This window comes from Ovis aries, chromosome 5, assembly GCF_016772045.2.
Source record: "Ovis aries strain OAR_USU_Benz2616 breed Rambouillet chromosome 5, ARS-UI_Ramb_v3.0, whole genome shotgun sequence".
NCBI classification, from domain to species: Eukaryota; Metazoa; Chordata; class Mammalia; order Artiodactyla; family Bovidae; genus Ovis; species Ovis aries.
In genome coordinates this window covers 58297436-58319075 of record NC_056058.1, presented here as the reverse complement: position 1 = coordinate 58319075, position 21640 = coordinate 58297436, and the positions used below count along the sequence as shown (strand labels likewise).

The window sequence follows — 21640 nt, the reverse complement described above, 5'->3', positions numbered from 1 at the left end:
CCCAAATGAAATCAATCAAATAGTTATACAACTTTTCCTATACATATTGCAATTCTAGGTATGTGTTTGCCTAAAGGGAGTGAGGTGGGAGTAGACAATGATGAATAATGAAAATGCTTCCCTGATAGCTCAGTTGGTAAAAAATCTGCCTGCAATGCAGGAGACCCCAGTTTGATTTCCAAGTTGGGAAGATCCTTTGGAGAAGGGATAGGCTACCCACTCCAGTATTCTTGGGTTTCCCTGATGGCTCAGCTGGTAAAGAATCCACCTGCATGTGGGAGACCCGGGTTGATCCCTGGGTTGGGAAGATCCCCTGGAGAAGGGAAAGGCTACCCACTCCAGTATTCTGGCTTGGAGAATTCCATGGACTGTATAGTTCATGGGGTTGCAAAGAGTTGGATATGACTGAGTGACTTTCACTTTCACAGGTTACCTAAATACCCCTTAGAGGGAAATCAAGAAAAAAATGTTTGCTAGGAATTAGGATGTGGTGGTATTTGGAGGCAGGGCCTTTAAAGAGATTATTAAGTTAAAATGAGGCTGTAAGGGTAAACTCTAATCCAATATGACTAGTGCCCTCTTAACAAGAGAAAACGAGGACACAGACACACACAGGGAGAAGCTGGCCATCTACAAACCAAGGAGAGATGCTTTAGAAGAAACCTCGATCTCAGACTTCAAGTCCCTAGAGCTATCATTAATCATATTTCTGTTGCTTAAGTCACTCATGTGTGATAGGTTGTGATGGCAGCTCTAGCAAACTAATACAGACTCCAAATCATTATTTTAAATAGTATAGAGATATAAAACCTATCAGGGAATCAAGACCATGCAATGCTCCTGGAGTGGAAAGTGCCCTGACCATCTACTCCTAGTTTAGGCCCTAATATCTCCAGCCTAGAGGATCCCAACAAGTCCTAACTGGTCTTTGCCCATTCATTTCTCTACACAGTCGCCAGAGTGATGCTTTCAAAATGCAAATCCGATGATGCTTACCCCTGAAGTGCTGAAGCGCTCACCACACTTCAGAGCATTTAACACCATTTAATGGCTTCACTTGACTCTTGGGATAAAGCCAGACTCCTTGCCATGGTTGACGAGCGCTTGCATGTCCTGGTCCCTGCCAGCCTCCTCCATCTCCTTAGACCCTCCTCACCTCCAGCGGTAGATGACAGCCGCCTGGCTTTCTTTCTTTTCCTTCCAATGCACCCTGCTTCCTCTCCACACTAGGAGGCTTCCACTCCAGAACAGACATGACAGAGGTGCTTTCACATGCAGATGTGCTGTACGTCCTGGAAGATTCATCTCAAGGCAGATGGCTTTCAGTCCTGACTGCTCTTGCCCCACTGCCTCTAGGCTAGTCATTGGTAGAGACTATCTCAACAACAGCTAAAAGCACTGTTTACAATAGCCACTGGGAAACAATCCAAGTGTCCATCAACAGAAATTGGCTTAAGAAGATGTGGTGTGTGTGTATGTGTGTGTGTGTATAAATGCAGTGGAATATTACTCATCCACAAAAATGGAATGAAATATTGCCACTTGCAGCAATGTGGATGAACCTAAAGAATATCAGACTAACTACATCAGACAGAGAAGACAAATATTGCATGATATCACTTACATGTGGAATCCAAAAATACAATACAAATGAATCTATGTACAAAATAGAAATAGACTCACAGACATATTATAGAAAGTGAATTTATGGTTACCAAAGGGGAGAGGGATGGCGGTGGGGGGGAGGGATAAATTAGGAGTATGGGAATAACAAATACAAGCAGATACTATACATAAAACAGGCTTCCCTAGTGGCACAGATGGTAAAGAACCTGCCTGCAATGCAGGAGACCTAGGTTCAATCCTTGGGTTGGGAAGATCCCCTGGAGGAGGGCATGGCAACCCACTCTGGTATTCTTGCCTGGGGAATCCCCATGGATAAAGGATCCTGGTGGGCTACAGTCCATGGGGTCACAAAGAGTTGGACATGACTGAGCGACTAAGCACATACATAAAACAGAGAAGCAACAAGGATTTACTGTATAGCACAGAGATCTATATTCAGTATCCTATAATAACCTAAAATGGAAAATAATCTGAAAATATATATATATAACTGAATCCCTTTGATGTACTCCTGAAATTAACATAATATTGTAGATCAAGTATAATTCAATTTAAAAAATTTGAAAAGTAAGGGGAGTAGTAAACAGTAAAATGTACCAAGGTGTACAAGGGTGTCCTTCCCAAACTAGGCACGGGTGAATCCTGTAACGGGTACCATTCATCTGGGAATTGTAAAATGAGCTGAAGGGTGAAATTCTGGGCCTGTCGGCCAAAACGAGTCACCTGCTCTGACAGGCATGATGAAAGGGCTCTTTCTTTCTGGTCTAGCTTGCTCACTGCCCTTCAAGACACAAAGAGAAGAGCAAAGATTCTATCCTATGGTTACTGTCCTGTGTCTCTCTTTATCGTCATTTAATTATAGAGACCACGCTTTCTGAATGAGATACTGAAACGCATGACTGGACACACAGCCTAACAATGGGATGAAATATTTGAAATGAGGACAGTTGTACATAAGGACACTAGACCCACAATGAAAGGACTCTTTTTACCTTGTCCCATTTACCTATAACCCAAATAAAGCCAGGTTTGCCTTGTGCTCAATTTCTGTGCACAACTGTAGTAAATTTTAATGACGAAAAGAAACATAGCTAACAATCAAAAGTAATAAGAAAAAACGATTCAAACTTTTGCTGGATTCTCTTTCAAAGAAAGTCAAGGGAGAAGGCATCTATGTAATAACTAGCAAAACAGAGGTTCATTGAAAGGTTTTCTCATTCATTGCAGCAATTAAATCACAAAATATGGTCAAGGGAAGCAAGATCACTCCACCTATTTTACAGATGAGACAACTAAGGCTCAGGGAACTGAGATGGTCCCAGAATCCAAATCAAGACTTATGACTCCTTGTTTAGTGAGCTTTCTTTTCTACACTTGTGTACACACACACCACCAGACTTCTTTTCCACCATTCTGCATTCTAAAATGCTTTAAAAAAATATTTTGACACTAATAGCAGCAAAAAAATGATGATTGTCAATATAAGTTCAAGAAATCCTCAGAGATTCATTAAAATTTAATTCCCAAACCTCAGCTAAGTGTGGTGCCCAAACAAGAAGGAACAAACATCACTCTTGCAGCCTCTCTAAACTAGATTAATGCTTCATTAAAAACAAACACCAAAACTACCAGAATACCTCTTTTCCAGCCAAAGAGGCATTCTGTCCATAGTCGACTCTGTGAACCCTGGGACAATAATTAACATGTGGGCCAAAGGCCCAAATCCATTGGCACAGGACAGATTCTCAGATGAGAAACAGAGAAGCCCCAAATCCCACTCACATAAAGGGCTTATTGACACTGGTAGAAAGAATACAGACTACAAGGGAGACAGTGAGGCAGAATCTGGGCTATAGAGGAAATGGGTGGGAGGACGGGGTAGACTTCTTCCCTATTTCAAAGCCCCTTAGATGTTCACTAGAGCCTTCTCTAAGTTTACACCCTCAGCTGGACTTTGCTCCTGGCTAACAAGCATTTCCCCATAGCCCAGAATGATGTCACAGAAGCCAAAGTAATCCAGGTCTGTTAACACATTCCTGTGGTAAAACAGAGGGTTTGGGAGAGCTCCCGTGGACAGATCAGCTGAGGGTGATGTCCAGGTGCCCTGCACTTGGGGCTGACACCCAGGAGAGAAACCACTTCAGTGGGGCAAGGGCATGCACATCCAGAAAGCCCCCAAAAGGTGATTTGATTATTAGAAGGGGAGAGAGGAAAGCAATTAGGGCTAAAAAGCCACATGATGGACCAGAGGTCTGAAAAGTGCTGAGTAGGAGGATGAATACGGAGACAAGCATTCATTCCACCGGATCTTGGGCCCTGTGCTGGGCATGGGACACAGAGGGCCCTGGAGAGACAGGACAATTCCTGTGTGATAGTTAAGTTAGCCTGTGTGGGGTTCAGACTTTTTTCAACATGTAGATAAATGTAGAGCCCCTAGGTTATAGCCCAACAGACTCATAAATAGAAAGTGTCCTAGCCTTCCTAAGGACAAGATATCCTAAGATTTCCAAAAAGCTTTTTCTTATTGAGTATGCTACAGTGATACTAGCCCTCCTGATACCCACCAAGCCCCAGGGAAGACCTGGCTCCAAGCAGAAAGCCCGAGTCAGCACTAACAGGTTACAAAGTCCATTTGCTAATGCTAATGCCGTCTTCGTTGGTGCAGTTATTTATTGGGCAATATTTACTGGGTAATTCCTATGCGCCAAGGACTGGAAACACGCTGGTGGATAAAACAAGCATGTTTCCTCTCCTTTGAAAGTGTATAGTTCCACGGGAAAGATACGCATCCCTGGTGGCTCAGTGGTAAAGAATTCATCAGCCAATGAAGGAGACGCAGATTTAATCCCTGGGTCGGGAAGATCCCCCGGAGAAAGAAATGGCAAACAGTTCTGTATTCTTGCTTGCAAAATCTCATGGACTGAGGGGCTTGGCGGGCTACAGTCCACCGAGCTGCAAAAGAGTCAGACATGACTTAGCGACTAAACAACAAGAAGAAGCAACTAAAGAAATAGATAATTCCAAAGTGTGACAAGTAGAAAGAAGAAATGAGTAAGGCTTGGGGAAAGGCAATCTGAAGGTAAAATATTTCATTTGTGATTGTGAGCAGGCAAGGAATCCAGCCATGGAAGACCAGGGGCAAGAACAATGCTGATGGAGAAACAGCACGCGCAGAGGTCCTGAGGCTGGAAAGTGTGTGGTGAGTTCGAGGAGGCCAGTGTAGCTGGAAAATCAGGGCCAGGAAGAGACCTGCACAAGACCATCTGAAGAGGAGGCTCTTGAAATGCAGAATATCTGAGCATTCACCAAGCACTTTCCCAGGTGTGATGATAGCTGAAATAGTCCTTTGTGGTAAGCAAAGATGAATAGGATAGGCCAACTGAACTGATAAGAATATCAACAGATGTTACTGAGTTGGTAGGAGAGCTGAGATCAGGAGTCAGTTCTTCTGTTTCTAAGCCTAGGAATCTTTCACACACAACACACACACACAAATGAGTGAGTGAAAGTCGCTCAGTCATGTCTGACTCTTTGCAACCCCATGGACTACAGTCCACGGAATTCTCCAGGCCAGAATACTAGAGTGTGTAGCCTTTCCCTTCTCTAGGGGACCTTCCCAACCCAGGGATCAAACCTAGGTCTCCCACATTGCAGGTGGATTCTTTACCAGCTGAGCCACCAGGGAAGCCCAAGAATACTGGAGTGGGTAGCCTATCCCTTCTCCAGCAGATCTTTCTGACCCAGGAATCTAACTGGGGTCTCCTACATTGCAGGTATATTCTTTACCAACTGAGATATAAAGGAATAATTCAGTGTAATTTACAAATAATGAAATACATACATCTTAAAAACAAAAAGTTTTGACAAATATATAGACACATGTAAACAACATCTCAGCCAAGAAAGGACACATTTCTATAATATGGAGATAATTTGCTGTAACTTTTCGTGACCAATCACTCCACCCCCAAACCAGAGGCAAACTCTGTTATGATTTCTATCCACACAGATTAGTTTTGCCTGTTCTTGAACTTCATAAATGGAATCATACAGTATGTGCTTCTTTTTGTCTCACTTCTTTTACTCAGCAATTTTTTTTTTTTGAGAGTCATTCATGCTTGGCATGTATCATAGTTGCTTTTTTGTTTTATTTTTGTTTGTTTTGCTGAATAGTATTCCACTGTGGAAATGTAACCAGATTTGCTTATCCATTTGTCCACAGAAGAACAGTCCAGTTGTTTCCAGCTTTGCAATATTATGAATTATGCTGCCTAGAACATTCCTGCACAAAACTTTCTGCAGATTTATGTTTTCACCTCTCACGGGTGGAGTTGTTGGATCTTCATATTATTGTGTTGAGTTTTTATGAAACTAACAGTTTTCCAAAGTTGCTGTACCATTTAACATTCCCACCAACAATATATGAGAAACTTAAGCCATTTTTATGGGTGTAAAAAGGTGGTTTTAATTTGCAGGACTGAAGCTGAAACTCTAATACTTTGGCCACCTGATTCGAAGAGCTGGCTCATTAGAGAAGCCCCTGATGCTGGGAAAAATTGAAGGCAGGAGGAGAAGGGGATGAGAGGATGAGATGGTTGGATGGCATCGCCCACTTGATGGACAAGCTCTGGGAGCTGGTGATGGACAGGGAAGCCTGGCATGCTGCAGTCCATGGGGTCACAAAGAGTTGGAACAAAGGAGTGACTGAACTAACTGAACTGATGACTAATGATGCTGAGCACCCATTTGTATATGTTCTTTTGTAAAGTATTAGAATTTCTTGCCCATCTTTGCTGCTTTTACTGTTCTAAGTAGTCACTGCCTACCTCAAGATCATAAGATAATCTTCAATATTCTCTTCCAGAAGCTGTACAGTTTTAGCTTTTCATTTATTAAGGTCTAAGACCTATCTCAAACTTTGTGTATTGACTAGTGATGGATGGGTTATCAAGTATAAGGTATAAGGACTCCTTTATTTTTTACTTTTTATTGTGGTGTAACTTGTATAAAGTGTATAAATCTTCAGTGTAAAGGTTAAGAATTTTACATTTGTTTACATCCATGTAACCACATCCAGATCATTGGAGGATTCCTTTTTATTGTCAACAATATTAGCCTCACTATGTTAGTATCATCTTTAAGTAACAATTATTTTACCACATTGATTTTCCTTATATGCATGCATTTGACAGAATGTTACGCATTTGCATCTTGTGCGTACATGGATTTGCAAGCTGCAGCAATAATGCTCTGACTCTGCAGAGGTCTGTTGCTTGTAGTTGTAGAACAAATGCACTATTCCCTACTGACACCTGGCTCCTATTCTCAAGGAGCTTAGAGTCTAAGGAGGGTGCTAGGAAATGCACATGAATAAAGCTGTTGAGTTACAGCAAGTGACCCATAATCATAAAAATGTTTTAAAACAAGGGTTAGGGACTTTAGAAGAGGAAAAAAATCACTTTAGGAGTGGAGGAGAGGAAGTTTTTAGCCTAAAGATGGCTAGAATTTTGATAAATGAGGATAATTATATGAGGTATTGCCTATGAGAAAAAGGGTAAAATAACAACAGCAAGTGCCTTAGTTAGGATCCTTTCCATTGTAATTTACAGAAACTCAAAATTAGTTTAGGCAAAAAAGAGAATATGTTGGTTCTTACAAGTGAGAGGTCTATGAGTGGGCTGAGCAAGCCTCTGCATTCAGATCTGGCTGGATTCAGAGGTTTTACTATATGGTCAGAGCTATAACTTTTTTCAAACAGCTTCTTCCCACATGCTGGATAGGAATGCCCACTAGTATTCCGAGAGCCTTAGCTCAGCAACCTTAATGGAATGAATACTTTTTCCTAGTATTTCCCTATACAATTCCAGAGAATACTATGGTTGACCTCTCTTGGGTCTAATGTCCACTGATGAACAAATCCTTGTGGTATAGATAGATGGGACAAGCTGACTGGCTAGTCCAGGTCACGTGCCACCACCTGGGGGAGGGGCAGGACACCACAATTGCCAGCTCATTTGTACTCCAGAGAGTTAGGGGCAGTTTTTGCACGGAATCAGAAGCAGGGATGATAAAACATGCTGGACAGACAATTCGGCTATCGCACCTCGTTACAGAGGAAGGGAGGCTCTGAGCAGGAAATCTGAATGGGGAGCAAGGCTGGAAGAGACTTCACTTTGCGCCTGGAGGCCCTGGCATGGATATTGCCCTGTATATTTTTTTGCAAATGGAGAGTCTCTGACCTGAGTATCAAGAGCTGTCTACTCAACAGACCCTAGGGCAGCTTGTGCACCCTGGCATTTAGTGATCACATGAGATGAGTCAGGTAATCCCGGAGTATGAATTATAGGCTGTGCAGAAAACAGAGCCACAAAGAGAATGAAGCCTTCTAGAGTCCTTTCTGGGTCTATCTTTCCAGTGTAATCCTTATCATATTTCAGGTAAAGTTCTCTTATAGCTACAAAGATGAACTAAGCAAGAGAGATTAGGTATTTGTGTCCTCCTTTTAGACTGGAATTTCAAAGCTGGAAGAGACCTTAGAGATTATGTAGCATAAGGATCAGCAAACTGGCCCGCAGGTTAAATCCCCCTTCACCTTTACCTTTGGAAATAAATTGCGACTCAACCGCTGCCTCATCCATATGACCACATATTATCAAGGGCTGCTTCTATGCCTCAGACACCATATGGCCCTCAGAGCTCCAAATATTTATGACCTGGCCCTTTACAGGAAAGGTTTGTCAATTCTTGGCCTGGTATGACTCTCTCCCTATTCAATTAAGATTGTCCTCTTCAACATTAATCTCATTCCTGACTCACACTTGGATCAAAAGAGACAATTCACAGAGAGTTTAGAATATAGTTTGACATATAATAAATAAATAAAATTAAATGTTGGTGAAATAAAAGTCCTAGGCTATCAATACCTCTGTTCCTCTCTTCAATGGAATGATTAAGCGGTGACTGGTCCTAACCATGCCATGTGTTGATTAATTTGTTTATTGAAAGGGTTTTTTTTTCCAACACATTCAACTGTATTTCATTAATTATTACTGAGTGTGTGCTAGGCATCTAACACCCATTCCCTCACTCTGCCCTCCCCCATCCAACCACCTTGAGAGGAAGCTGAAGCAATGGGGGTAAAGAAAGTCACAGAAGGTTGCACAGCTAGTTGGCTGAGGTGGAACATGAACCCAGGCATTCTGACTCCACAGCTCAAGTGCTTATCAAATACACTATCGAAAGCATCTCACTTTGGTCAGTAACCTAATTTTCAAAGTATCAGTTCGCACAGTCCCAGCAATCAGAATCAGATTAACAGGTCCACTTGAAGGGACAAGAGCAGTGACACCAACACCGATGCACAGCGTGCCTAGGGAACCCGCCAGCTCATCCTCTCTGCTCCCCGTGCCTTCCCTTCTCATCCATTCACACCTGCTCCACGGTGCTCAGCCAGCCTCTGCTGCCTCTGGGCTCTCCTATCCATCAGGTACGTGTTACCAGGGAGATCTTCCTAAATAATGCACAGCTCTGAGGGGGGTCACTGCTCAGCTCAAAACCTCTCATGGCTCCTTATTGGTCACAGACTGTAACAAATACTCTCCAGCCTGGCATGTACAACTCTCAAAGATCTGATCCTCACCAGCCACCCCCGCCCCCACCTTCTCTCCTCACTGTCTACCTCCTCATACTTCATAGATAACCAGACTTGCTGACCTTTCCTGAAACCCTCTGTTTACTTTGTCTCTGTTTGTTTTACCCTCCCCACCCAGCCATGGGTCTGGGATGCATAAGTTGTGCAACAAGTGAATGTGGAAGCTCGCCTGCGAGAGTGGATGGATGAGCCCATCGGGAACGTCCTTCTTCCCCATCCAAGCTATCTCTCAAGATCTGGACTGAATGCACCTTCTCCACAAAATAGACCCCGGCTCTTTCAGGGGAATCTGGCCTGACTCCCTCTTCACTCGTTCCTGCCCTCTCAACAGCCAGGAGGGTTTTATTTTATTACAGTCACCCTTGCTCGTGTCTGCCCCTGGGTGATGCCGGAAGGAGGCTGTCTGAGGTCACATTCTTTCCTGTGCATCTCCAATCCCTTAGCACCTGGTACCTCGCCATGCAGAGAGCAGGGACTTGTGTCATTGCCCTAGCGAACAAGAGAGCAGTGCTGGAACATCCAACAGGAAAAAGACCAGCCACCCCAACCTGTACTTCCCCTTCACCCCGTAACTCTCATCACAGTAAAATGGGGAAAGACTGAAGAGGAGGAAGCAGGAAGGAGGGAAAGGATCCTTGGAGTTGGCTCGACGTGGTTTCAAATACCTTCTCCACCACCTCCCAGCTCGTGTGACTGAGGCCAGGAGACTGTACCTCTGAACCTCATTTCCCTTTTATGCAAAATGGGAGTATTTAATAGTCTCTGTTAGATCCTCCCATTCACATATTCATTCAAGGCGTCATTACTTGTTAAATATGAGATTTAGGACCAGAGACTTGTTTTTTGAGCCTTGGTTTGCCCCTCTGTAAAACAAGGATATTATTAGCATCTACCTCATAGGTCTTCTGTGAGGGTTAAATGCATTCATGTCTGTGAAGACCTTAGTACCGTGCCTGGCACACAGTTAATGCTCAACCAATATGAACAGTCACTGGCGGCCATCACTTTGTGCCAAGAGCTGTAATGAGTTTGGAGGACTCAGCAGTGAACAAAACAGGCCTGTCACAGAGCCATCATGTGGCTTATAGTCCAAAAGGGGATAAGAGACAGAAATGACAAGCCAATGGCTAATACAATTACCAATGATGGTGAGTTCTGTGGAGAATGGTGACAGTCCATGTAACACGGGGGACCGTCCTTACATGCAGAGCAGGGAAGGGCTTTGCAGGATTGTTGCAAGGATTAAATAAATAATATTTGTAAATAATTGCACTCAGATAGGCTATAATCGGAAAAGAATGTCTCTTGATTAGGAGGAGGAGGAAAAATGGGTCTAAGGCTCAGGCATTTCTCATGGGGCTTGAGCTCCTCTTTGTTTCTGAAATGTTGCCTCCTAGGTCCCTTCTCCCCACCTGAAATGGGCCCAGGCTCTGTTCCTGCCCTTTGAAAGAGGAATTTATGGTCACTCAAGGTTCCTGTGCCCTATATTCCTGACACTATGGGCAATTCTCCTTGCAGAATACCTCATACCGACTGTGAAGATATCTAATTTTACGGTTGCTTTAGATCGTCCTTGGACGGGCAGGGTCCGGATCCCTGGGCTGCTTCCCCAGATTTCAAAAAGCAGCAGCAGACCTCGAGCTGGCCCTGGCCCCGCACGCTGAGAGCAGCTTGCTGCGGGAAGATTGGCACTTGGTGGAGTGTGCTTCAGGTGCTTAAAATAGATCAACTGTGTCATTAGACCATTGCAAGGCAGTCCTTTCATTGGCCCTGCTGGTGCGGGTGAGGGCAAGAGATAACAGCCCATGGAGAAAGACCTGTGCTTTGCACAAAATCAAGCAGATGCGAGGAAAAAGCTTTTGAAATGATACAGGCAGTGGAGAGGGGAGTTCTGCCAGAGAAGGGGGTGGGGCTGTGGCACGAGCATGCAGCGGTACCCACGGCACAGGGAGCAACAGGATGGCGAAGTGGAGCCTGTCTGGACCTCCTGCCTGGCTGGCGGGGCACTCGGAAACAAGGCTAACACTTCTGGATTGCAGGGCACAGTCCGGTTAGCATCATGTGAAATCACCAAGGGATCACCTATACTCTCCGGGGGACACAGAACCAATGTGTGGGGCTAACTCTGGAGGATTCCTACTGCTCCTTCAGGGCCCTCTCCTCAGGGTGTTTCAAGTCCTCCTCCGTTGCTGGGCATGCTCCGCCCTGGATACAGTGCTCAGACACAGCCTAATCAGGGTTCTCCAGAGCAGCGCTATGACCCCCCCTGCCCTTTGCAGCCTGGAATCACACTGTCCAGCAGCCCACACGGCTCTGATGCCTGCAACTGAACTTGAACTCAACCCACCCCTCCCCCAACCATTTACTCCAGTGGCTGCCGTGGCTGGTGCTGGGGACACTGGGCAGTGATGGCCTCTGAGGAAGGAAGAGTTTGGGTTACATGTGGGAGGTAGGAATGACCAGATGTGGACCCAGACTGAACACAGGGGAGTGGAGGAAACGGAAATGCAGATGAGGGCTAGTTTCTGATTACTAACTTCCTTACTGGGTAAACGGAGAGTCTAGCAATCAACTGGGACCACAGAGTAGAAGGTTTTTTGTGGGTTTTTTTTTTTTTCATTTAAAAAAGAGTAAGTTTATAAAATTTTAGTTTGAATTTGAAGTGCCTTGGAATATCCAAGTTGGCAACATAGCAGATGGTCATAAAGATGAAACTAAGAGAGATCTTCATAAAGGAAAAGAGAGTGGGCTTTTCACTAATGAATTAAACCATCAAATATCTTTTGAGCAACAACAATGTGCTACGTACTATGCTTTGCTTTCTATGAATGATTTACTATCCTGATTTCTTCCAGAGAAATGAAGAAAAATCTGGTATCAACTGAAGAAATTTTGTTGGCATTACCCAATTTCTCACCTTTCTTTCTCAAGTAGGAGATCCCCATCATAACAGAGAGGTCTTATGCAGCCATTCTGGGTCAAGGTGTGACCTTTCAGTAATCACCCCTTAGCTGAGTGGGTGTATAAACTGACCTTACAGATATGGAGCTCATGCTGTCGACTAGATGCCCTCCACTGGACCAGGCATGTCCCACATGTCACAACAACCTCTGGAACAGTCCAGCCTCCCAGGGTCCTACTTTTGGGCTGATAAAGAACTGGGACCCAGAACTGGGATCAGTTATCCAGAACTGCTTTCCTTTCGTCTGTGCCCATCCCCTACTAACAGATTCCTCTGGAAGTGAAACTGACCTCTAGGAGTTGGGGGTGGGGTACTGTTTGCCCAACTGTATCCAAAAGGATATGATATCACCCTCTGGGAATGTGTCAGCTGGGAAAAAAAGGCCACGAGCAGGATCTGGCTCACTTCAAGAGCACTTTATGGCATGGCGGTGTTAATCAACTGCTAACTCGAGATAGAACTTTCTCCCATGATGAACAATATGCTGTGGTTTCCTCATCTCTGTGTTTGATGTTTTATGGGTCATATACTAGACTAGAGTTTAAAAAATTCAAATGCCTGCATATAAAATAGATAAACAAGCATTTACTATATAGCACAGGGAACCATACTCAATATCTTAGAGTAACTTGTAATGGAAAAGAATCGGAAAAAAAAAATGTGTGTGTATATATATATATATGTGTGTGTATATATACACAGACATACATGGATCACTTTGTTGTATACCTGAAACTAACATAATATTGTATGTCAACTATATTTCAATTAAAAATAAATTCAAATACCTACAGTGGCAAGGTAATAGAAAAGTATTAAGCTGTTCTTGTGTGACACCTCTCTTCCTATAGACGTGGCAACTGGGGCTCTCTAGAGAATAGTACATGCCTCCTCAAGGCAGGCAGTTCTACTGACTATTGTCTGCCGTGTAGGAACAAAGGGGCGCGGATGCAGGGTCTTTCAGGCTGTCCTTAAAGAGAAGCTAGAAATCCCAATTTTGATTTCTGAGTGTTTGCAAATAATTAAAATTCTCTGAAAGCCTGGTGTTGGGCACATAAAACATATCCTATCATGCAGGCCACCAGCTGGCCCCTTTTGCTGACCTGTATGAGCCACGAAGGCAAGACCATGCCTGTTATATTTACTGCTGTGTCTCCAGAAACATGCCGGGTGCAGAGTTGGTGGTCAGTAAATATTTGTTGAGTGAACAAATGAACAATCTAATTCTTGTTCGCCCTCTTGGACATTCCTAGGAACCAGGCAGACTGAAAAACAATTCCATGACTATAAATTCTGTTTCACTGCTGAAATGTTACAGCTGTGCATAATGACCAAAATGAGGGGTAAGGTGGGGAGTGTGTGTTTTGCAGAGAGACTGGAATACTGAGTCACCACGGTCCTCTTTTCTGGGCACCTCCTACGTGTGATCACTCCCTTCAAGCTCTCCAGGGCAGGCTCCATCTCTGCTGGTTAGAGGTGGTAAAATTAGAGTTTAAACATCAAGACTAGGTAGATAACCAACTATCAGCATCCTACACTAGCCCCAGGGTGTGGCTGGTATTTGGGAAGACTGATCCACAGGGAAATCCTCCCCTTGAGGAGTCATTTACTTAACAAATGCCTTATGGATTGAATTGTGTTTCCTCAAATTTATATATAGATGTCCTAACCTCCAGTACTCCAGAATGTGACCTTATTTGGATATGTGGTCTTTACAGAGGTAATCATGTTAAAATGATGTCATTAGGGTGGGCCCTTATCCAATAAGACCGGTGTCCTTATCAAAAGGGGAAATTTGGGCACAGAAATATGCATAGACAGAGGCGATGTGAAGAGACACAGGGAGAAGACAGCCACCACGACCAAGGAGAGGGGCCCGGAGCAGATCCTTTCCTCACGGCCCTTGGAAGGAACCAACCCAGCAGAAAGTTTGATTTTGGACTTTCAGCTCCAGAACCATGAGACAATATATTTCTATTCTTTAAGCCACCCAGTTGGAGGTACTTTATTACAGCAGCTCTAGCATAATACTTGGAGAAGGCGATGGCACCCCACTCCAGTACTCTTGCCTGAAAAATCCCTTGGACGGAGGAGCCGGGTAGGCTGCAGTCCATGGGGTCGCTAAGAGTCAGACAGGACTGAGTGACTTCACTTTCACTTTTCATTTTCATGCATTGGAGAAGGAAATGGCAACCCACTCCAGTGTTCTTGCCTGGAGAATCAGAGGGATGGGGGAGCCTGGTGGGCTGCCGTCTATGGGGTCGCACAGAGTCAGACACGACTGAAGTGACTTAGCAGCAGCAGCAGCAGCAGAATACTATTTTTATTCATTTTATAAACTCTTGCTATATACCAGGCACTGTTTTAAGCAATTCACAACTGTTAACCTATTTATTTTTTATAACAACTCTATGAGAGAGGCACTATTACTATACCCCTGTGATTATCACTGGAGATGAGAAATGGAGGTACAGAGAAGGCAAGTGACTTGCCTAAGCACACATGGCAAGGAAAAAGCAGGGCTGGAATGTGAACCCAGATATCTAGGTCCAGTCTATGCCCTTAAGAACTCCAGGAAAACAATTTAACTGGCAAAGCATCCAGCAAGAGGTGCTTACACACTTCTGGTTGTTTTCTGTTCTCTACAATGGTATCTGGCTAACGCTGGGTATTGGCCAGTTGTTCACATTCACAACACCAGATGATATCTCAGTCAGATAAGGCTTTTGCCAGAGAGGAATGAAAGAGTTCAGAACTGATATCACTTCCTTTATGCAATGCAAGTACTCTTGAAATCACATTGTGATTTGAGAGGCGTGTTATAATCATTTGGGATGGTTTTAACATTGTTCCTTATATTATTCCTCTAACGCTCCCTTAGCCTCAAGTGGTCATTTGTCAACAAGTGCTCTATTCATTTAGGAAGTACTGTTTTATTTTTTTTAATCTTTATTCTTATAAAGTATATAATCATCTCTACTCCATCTATTTTGAGAATTTAGAATGTCTTTAGAGGGGATCCTCCTGTGCCATTTACAATAGATCCTTTTCTCCAGAAATTCTTAGAGTTCCTGATGTGAGCAATGACATGAACAGAGGGAGGTCTTGCTGCTCCTGATCTGGGTGTCTTGGATACTGAAATCCCTTGCCTCCCCAGGTCCGCTCTCCTCCCCCTCTACCCTGGGAGGCTGACTACGGTGGGGGCCCAGCTGCCTTCCTTGCCCTCTGGCTCCTGGTTGGATTGGGTACCGTAGGAAATCCAAGGGAGGAAGGAGAGAGAGGTCAGGATATTTATTCCCCTGGTTCCTTCCTCGGGGTGTTACCATGAGCTGCCTGCCTGCCAGGAGCAACAGCTCCCACCAGGCAGTACCTTCCCTACAGCTTACTGAGTCTCTGGCTTCCTTTTTTTTTTTTTTTTCCCTCTTTCAGTCTGGGGGAAGGTGTGATAAGAGTAGTAAGGGCCACTGTTTCTAGCCTCCTAGTCCTTGGCCATCCTGGCTTCTGGTTTATTTCTCTACATCCTTCTCACATATTTGCAAAGGCTTCTGCTCAAATCCCCTCAAATCACACATCTGTTCCCTGCCAGGCCCTAAGACAGACTCCTCTTCTTTTTCACCCTATCGTTCAATCAAGTGCAAGGCCATGCGGACTTCATTCTCTAGAGGATCTTTCCCCTTATTTCTACTGTTGTTATTGTTCACTCACCCAGTCATTTCTGATTCTTTGCGATCCCATGGACTGCAGCACGCGAGGCCTCCCTGTCCCTCATCATCTCCTGAAGTTTGCCCAAGTTCTATTCTTACAGCCGCTCAAATCCTGGCCCTCAGACCTTTTCAGAACTAGGTTAATTATCTCTCATCTAGGATCCTAACTTCCTGTCTTGCCCTTTTAGACTCATGCCATATACAATACCAGGTTAATAATTTTCCTGAAGATTTCCTGAAAGCCACGGCTCTCCTGTGTGCTGAACCCAGTGACGGCCACAATACCAGCAAAACAGGCTAGTTTTGAACCAGAGGGTTTGGCTCTTATGACACCATCATTTCAAAGTTTTGCTCTACTCAGTGGCCAATGCAACTTCAGGTTCAACGTCATTCCCTGAGACCTACCACCAAGGAGTTTCTCATGCTATTTCACTTCATCTTCACAACAACCCATCTGGCACTACTGCCAACATTTTATGATCATAAAAATTCAGGTTGAGACATGATCTATCTTGTATAAGATTATAAAGAGAATACATGATAGATGTTGAATTTGAACTCAGGAATCCATACCCCAAAGCTTAGGATTTTACTGCCCCAGTGTGCTGTCTGCTTATCCCATGACACCTTTGTGAGGTTTCTATGACTCGTTTTTGCTCTCATCAACAAAACAATGCTCAGATATGTCTGACCCTTTGCAACCCCATGGCCTGTAGCCCACCAGTCTCCTCTGTCCATAGAATTTCTCAGGCAAGAATACTGGTGTGGGGTGCCATTTCCTACTCCCAGGGATATTTCCAACCCAGGGCTCATCAAACCATGTCTCTCTCGTCTCCTGCATTGACAGGCAGATTCTTTACCACTAGTGCCACCTGGGAGGCCTTCAACAAAACAAAGCCTACTCCAAAAGAGTAGCTTGTTGGCATGCCAATCCATAATAACAGCCAAGGAAGAGACCATCAGGGGAAGCAATGAAGGGAGAATGGCTCTTGGTACCATTTAATGCGGTATGCAGGTCACTCTCCAACTTTGCAGCCAGCACTCTCCAGGGCTGGCTTTATGCCTAGGAAAGCCATGGCCTTCAGGAGCTCTGGGAGTTCCAACCCAAGTGAAGCACAGCATTTTATGACACAGAACTGACTCTGGTGCTCAGGGCATCTGATGCTCTGGGGCCAACTCAGTCTCCCCTGGCTTTGATTCCCAGGTCTTGGGAACTCCTGGGGCCAAGACAGAATGGGAGACTCTGACAGGAAATAACCAAAGACTCATTGTTGCCTAAGAAAATGCACATTAGGTGGTGAGGCTTTTGGGGCTCTGGGGATGATGTGAGAGCAAGAGGTCTGGGACCAGACTTTCCTTGCTCTGTAGGGTCAGGAAAATGTGACCACAGGGGTGAGTGTGTGACGCCAGAGACAAGGTTCTGAAGGAACAGGAGGAGAACATCGGGGGAGTGTTAGCCGGACTGGGGTCGGGGTGGGGGTGAGGAGGCCAGCCTGATGAAGAGGGGTGGTGGGCAGAGGGGCTGGTGCTAGAGACAGGGAGCTTTCCAGGAGGGGAATGAGAGGAGGTGGACATGATGGGACTGCGGAGAAAGTGGATGCATGTGTGGATGAGCTGGGGCTGTGAGCAAGGCTGGGCCACGGGGGACTCTGCAGGCCTTGCCGAGGGGTCTCCTCTCACATCTTAAGAGCAATGGGATGTGTATTTTAAACAGAGGGTGATGCACAGAGTGGATGGGGCACTGAAGTGGGCTGGAGTGGGTGAAAGGAGACCAGTTAGGAGGCTGCCTCAGCACATCAGGAGTCAAGTGACAGCTCCCTGGAATTAGGTTGGGTGTGTGCAGGGGGACAGAAAGGCTGGAAGGTACACCCAACTTACAGAGGCCAAGCTAGAAATGATGGCTCTGTTTTCCCTAAAGTCCTTGGCCCATGGGGGCCACGATCTCAGTACTAGCCCTGGGTGTCCTGCTCATGCCTTTGGTGTTTTGTTCTCTCTGCAAGGAGCCCTCTTTCCCCTTCTCTTATTGGTTCAGATGGCTGGAGCCCACCTGTTGCATTCTCCCAGGCCTGGACAACCACCTTACTCTACATCTCCAGAACTACCGCTTTCTCTCACAGCCCTGTTTTGCAGCATGTAAGGAGATCCAACCAGTCCATTTTATAGGAGATCAGTCCTGGGTATTCATTGGAAGGACTGATGCTAAAGCTGAAACTCCAATACTTTGGCCACCTCATGCGAAGAGTTGACTCATTGGAAAAGACCCTGATGCTGGGAGGGATTGGGGGCAGGAAGTGAAGGGGACAACAGAGGATGAGATGGCTGGATGGCATCACCGACTCGATGGACATGAGTTTGAGTAAACTCTGGGAGTTGGTGATGGACAGGGAGGCCTGGCGTGCTGTGACTCATGGGGTCGCAAAGAGTTGGACACGACTGAGTGACTGAACTGAACTGACAGCGCAGCTTGATTTCAGAAGAATTCTGATGAAACTAAACCAAAATATACTCTGAGGAGTCACTGACTGGGCACTCCTTCTGTTTTTTTTTTAAACCACCTGAGACATGTGTTTCTTATTAATAAAAAATTTACATATATTTACAAAGCAATCTCTCACCCACCTGTCTTGTCCTCAAGATCACATTTCTACATTCCTTTCAATTTATGACAAAGGTGTGACATCTGAGAGGTTGAGTGACTTGCTTGCTAATGTCATAAGGTCAACAATGGTAGGAACCACAATGACTTCAGCAGTGACAATGACAGCCTTGCCACCATCGCTGACACCTTGCCAGCTATGTTGCGGGTACTGCTCTCTCAATTGTACATGGCACATGAAGACTTATCTCCATTCCATGCGGAGGAAGGTCCCATCATTCCCATTTTGCAGATGAGACAACCATCCTGAGGACCACACAGCCAGCCAGTGAAAACACAGCCAGAACCTGGGCCCACCTGATAGCAGGGCTTGAGCTATCCCAAGATTATACAGCCTATGCACCTCTTCTCCAGATAAAGTGACGAGCAATATAATAATAAGCTCATGATTTGCCCCCATCTCAATGGTGACATTTGAACAGTTGATTAGGAATGGCACACACTGTTGATAATGTTATGCATCCAAGTACCTTTCACAAACCCAAAACTAGCCACATGAGTTGAAGACTGCAAAAATGGAGCAATAATGCCCATTTGACAGGGTGGATGTGAGAGGGATGCAGGTGAAATGCGTAGCCCAGTGGCTGGTAGGGTGAGGATTCAGGAAGGGAAAGTGCAAGAAAAAAACCGAGTGACAGTTTCTCTTAGGTTCAATTTCAGGCATGAGGACTGAGTTAGGAGTCTCACATGGTAATGGGGCGAGCATTTTTGCTTACATCAGGTCACCCCATGGACCACATGCCCATGCTCTGTCCCTGTGACCCCATCACACCATCACTCCTCCAAGGTCTGATTTCTACTCTTTCCTTCTGAAGACTCCCAGCGTGGGGAGGAGGTGCAGTGACGAGGGAGCCTGGCCCCAAAGCCCTGAGCAAGAGTTTCTCCACAGTTTGCCCCCAGGTAGCCCTTAAGAGAATCACTTCCTCATAGGGAACCTCAGGGACCCCCAGGCTGCCTGAGTCACTCTGTTTATTTTCCCCTACTCCTGGAAAATAAACGTGCTTTCCCCACTTAGAAAAAGTATATGAGGCTAGAATGGCATTTTTGTTAGTCCTTCTCTTCTGCAGTACTCAATTCTACTACTTTTATGTTTTTTTTAAGTAAAATCTATTTCCTTCTTTAAGGAAAACTCAGTGTTGCTAATGGTACAAGAGTTTATGATTCTAAAGAGAGAAAAAGTGTTGCTTGTTACCTAATTTCTTAGTTCCTTGAAAAATAAATGAGCCATCTTTCTCTTCTGTCGTTTAGTGAGAAAGGACTCCCATAAATACATTTTTCCCCGCCTAGAGATAGTGAGAAGTGACAGGCACTTCACATTCTTACTTGTCTGAGAGCACAGATGGATGCAAATTTGTGGCCCACTAGGTGATCGGGTCTACCTAATTTTGCTCTTTTCCTGAGCCTCATGTGAAGCCTCAGCCCTGTTCCAGACTGTCAAAATCAAGAGGCAAAATTCTTGGGCTGTAAAAGGCAGAGGGAGTCCAGCTACACTTGCCTGCTTAGCGCAGCTATGCAATACACAAAGGAAGACGGCAGAGAGATGACTCATACAAATATATAGTAAATAAATATATTTCATTTCCATCTCCCTGGCTTTGTTTTCCTCCCCTCCATGCCAACAGCCTTGAAATGGAAGGAGGTTAAGGAAACCTGATTTGATCTCAAACACAGCCTCAGAAGGTACTGATTTTTATGACCTTGTTTCTCAGCTGTAGCTTTTTTAGAAGAAACTTGCAGATTCTTAGATTAGAAGAAGCTCAAATTCAACCCTTCTCATTTTACAGATGAGCAATTGGAGATCCAGAGAGGAGAGGGCCAAGTCAAAGACCCAGGGAAGTGAATGTTCCTAGGCGTTCTCTGGTTCAACAACCCCACATGCTGCTAGACAACCCAGACAAGTGAAGCTGGCCAGGAGGGGGACTTGAATCCAGATCTCTCTTTCAGGGTGGCACTCATGCCACCTACCCCAGTGGGCGCCCATGGTCAAAGGCACTGAACTGAAGAGAAAGAGCTTAGGCCTCCTTGTATCTCTCACTGCATTTCTCAGCAGCTGAGGCTCAGCCCAGCAGTAAAATGTCTGGTCCTGCCTCTGCAGAGCAGTTACTGCTTCTGGCATTTCAGAGACATTGGCCAAAGGGCTTGTCTCTTTTCTCTCGTTCTCAGGATGGCTAAATGCTGCCTTAAGGTATGTGAAAAATATCAGCCCTGGGCCCATGGGGCTGCCTGCACACTAGAGCAGGATATTTCACAATCTCCAGACCCAAAGGTGGCTTCCTGGCAATTTGTTTATCAAACTGCTCGTTCCTATCCCACAGCCTGCCCACACCCACCCACCCACCCACCAGCCCGAGGCCAGCCTCCCTGCCTCTTCCCAGCTCCAAGACCAGCAGGGCCTTCCTCTTCTTTCCAGCTGTGTGCTGGGAGGTCTCCTCTGAGCCCCCTCAGTCAGACAATGGCTACACTTCTGCTTCCTAGGCCTTCTCAGGCTTTGCTAGAAGGAGACAAGCAGCCTTCCCAACGGAGACAAGTGGCGCGGCCAATAAAACATTAGCAAATATCGTGAAAACCGGGAGCCATATCCCTGTACTCGGGAGGGAGCACAGAAAAAACCGAGGAGGAGTCTGGGGGCATGTGTCCCCCCGGTGCCAGGCTTCCTTCCTCCTTCCAGGCAACCCCAGCGCCGGCTCCTGCACCTCCCGCCCCCACCCTGTTCCCATGGCAAAGAAGAGGAGGACCCACTTACGGCTCGTGTTCATGATGATGCCTTTGCACTGGGTCTTTCATTCAATACGGAGACTCCAGATGCTTTTTAAATCTTCCGATCTTTCGACTTCACTCATCACCTGGGGGGTGAAATAGTCCAGTGTTAGCTCTGTATCCTGAGGTGCCCTCTCTCTGCTGTCCCTCTCAGTCTGGGCTGTAGCCTCTGGCCTTGAAGGCGAGTGGGCTAATAGCTCAGGTGAGAGCAGGGAGGAGGAGGCGGCAGAGAGGACGGGAGCGCCTGGGTCCGTCCGCTCCTGGGACCTGACTGCCCGACAGAA

General features: G+C 45.4%; 1 protein-coding gene across 2 annotated transcripts in view; it reads right to left on the bottom strand.

Annotated features, from left to right (window-relative positions):
• ABLIM3 (actin binding LIM protein family member 3) overlaps positions 1-21429 on the bottom strand; it is a 132761-nt gene extending 111332 nt beyond the window's left edge. For both annotated transcript variants that reach the window (XM_012178759.5, XM_060416591.1), the window contains exon 1: positions 21343-21429. In XM_012178759.5, the coding sequence (XP_012034149.2) occupies positions 21343-21355 (13 nt within the window). In that variant the 5' untranslated portion in view covers positions 21356-21429. The remainder of the gene's footprint in view (positions 1-21342) is intronic.
• Between the last annotated feature and the right edge of the window lie 211 nt (positions 21430-21640).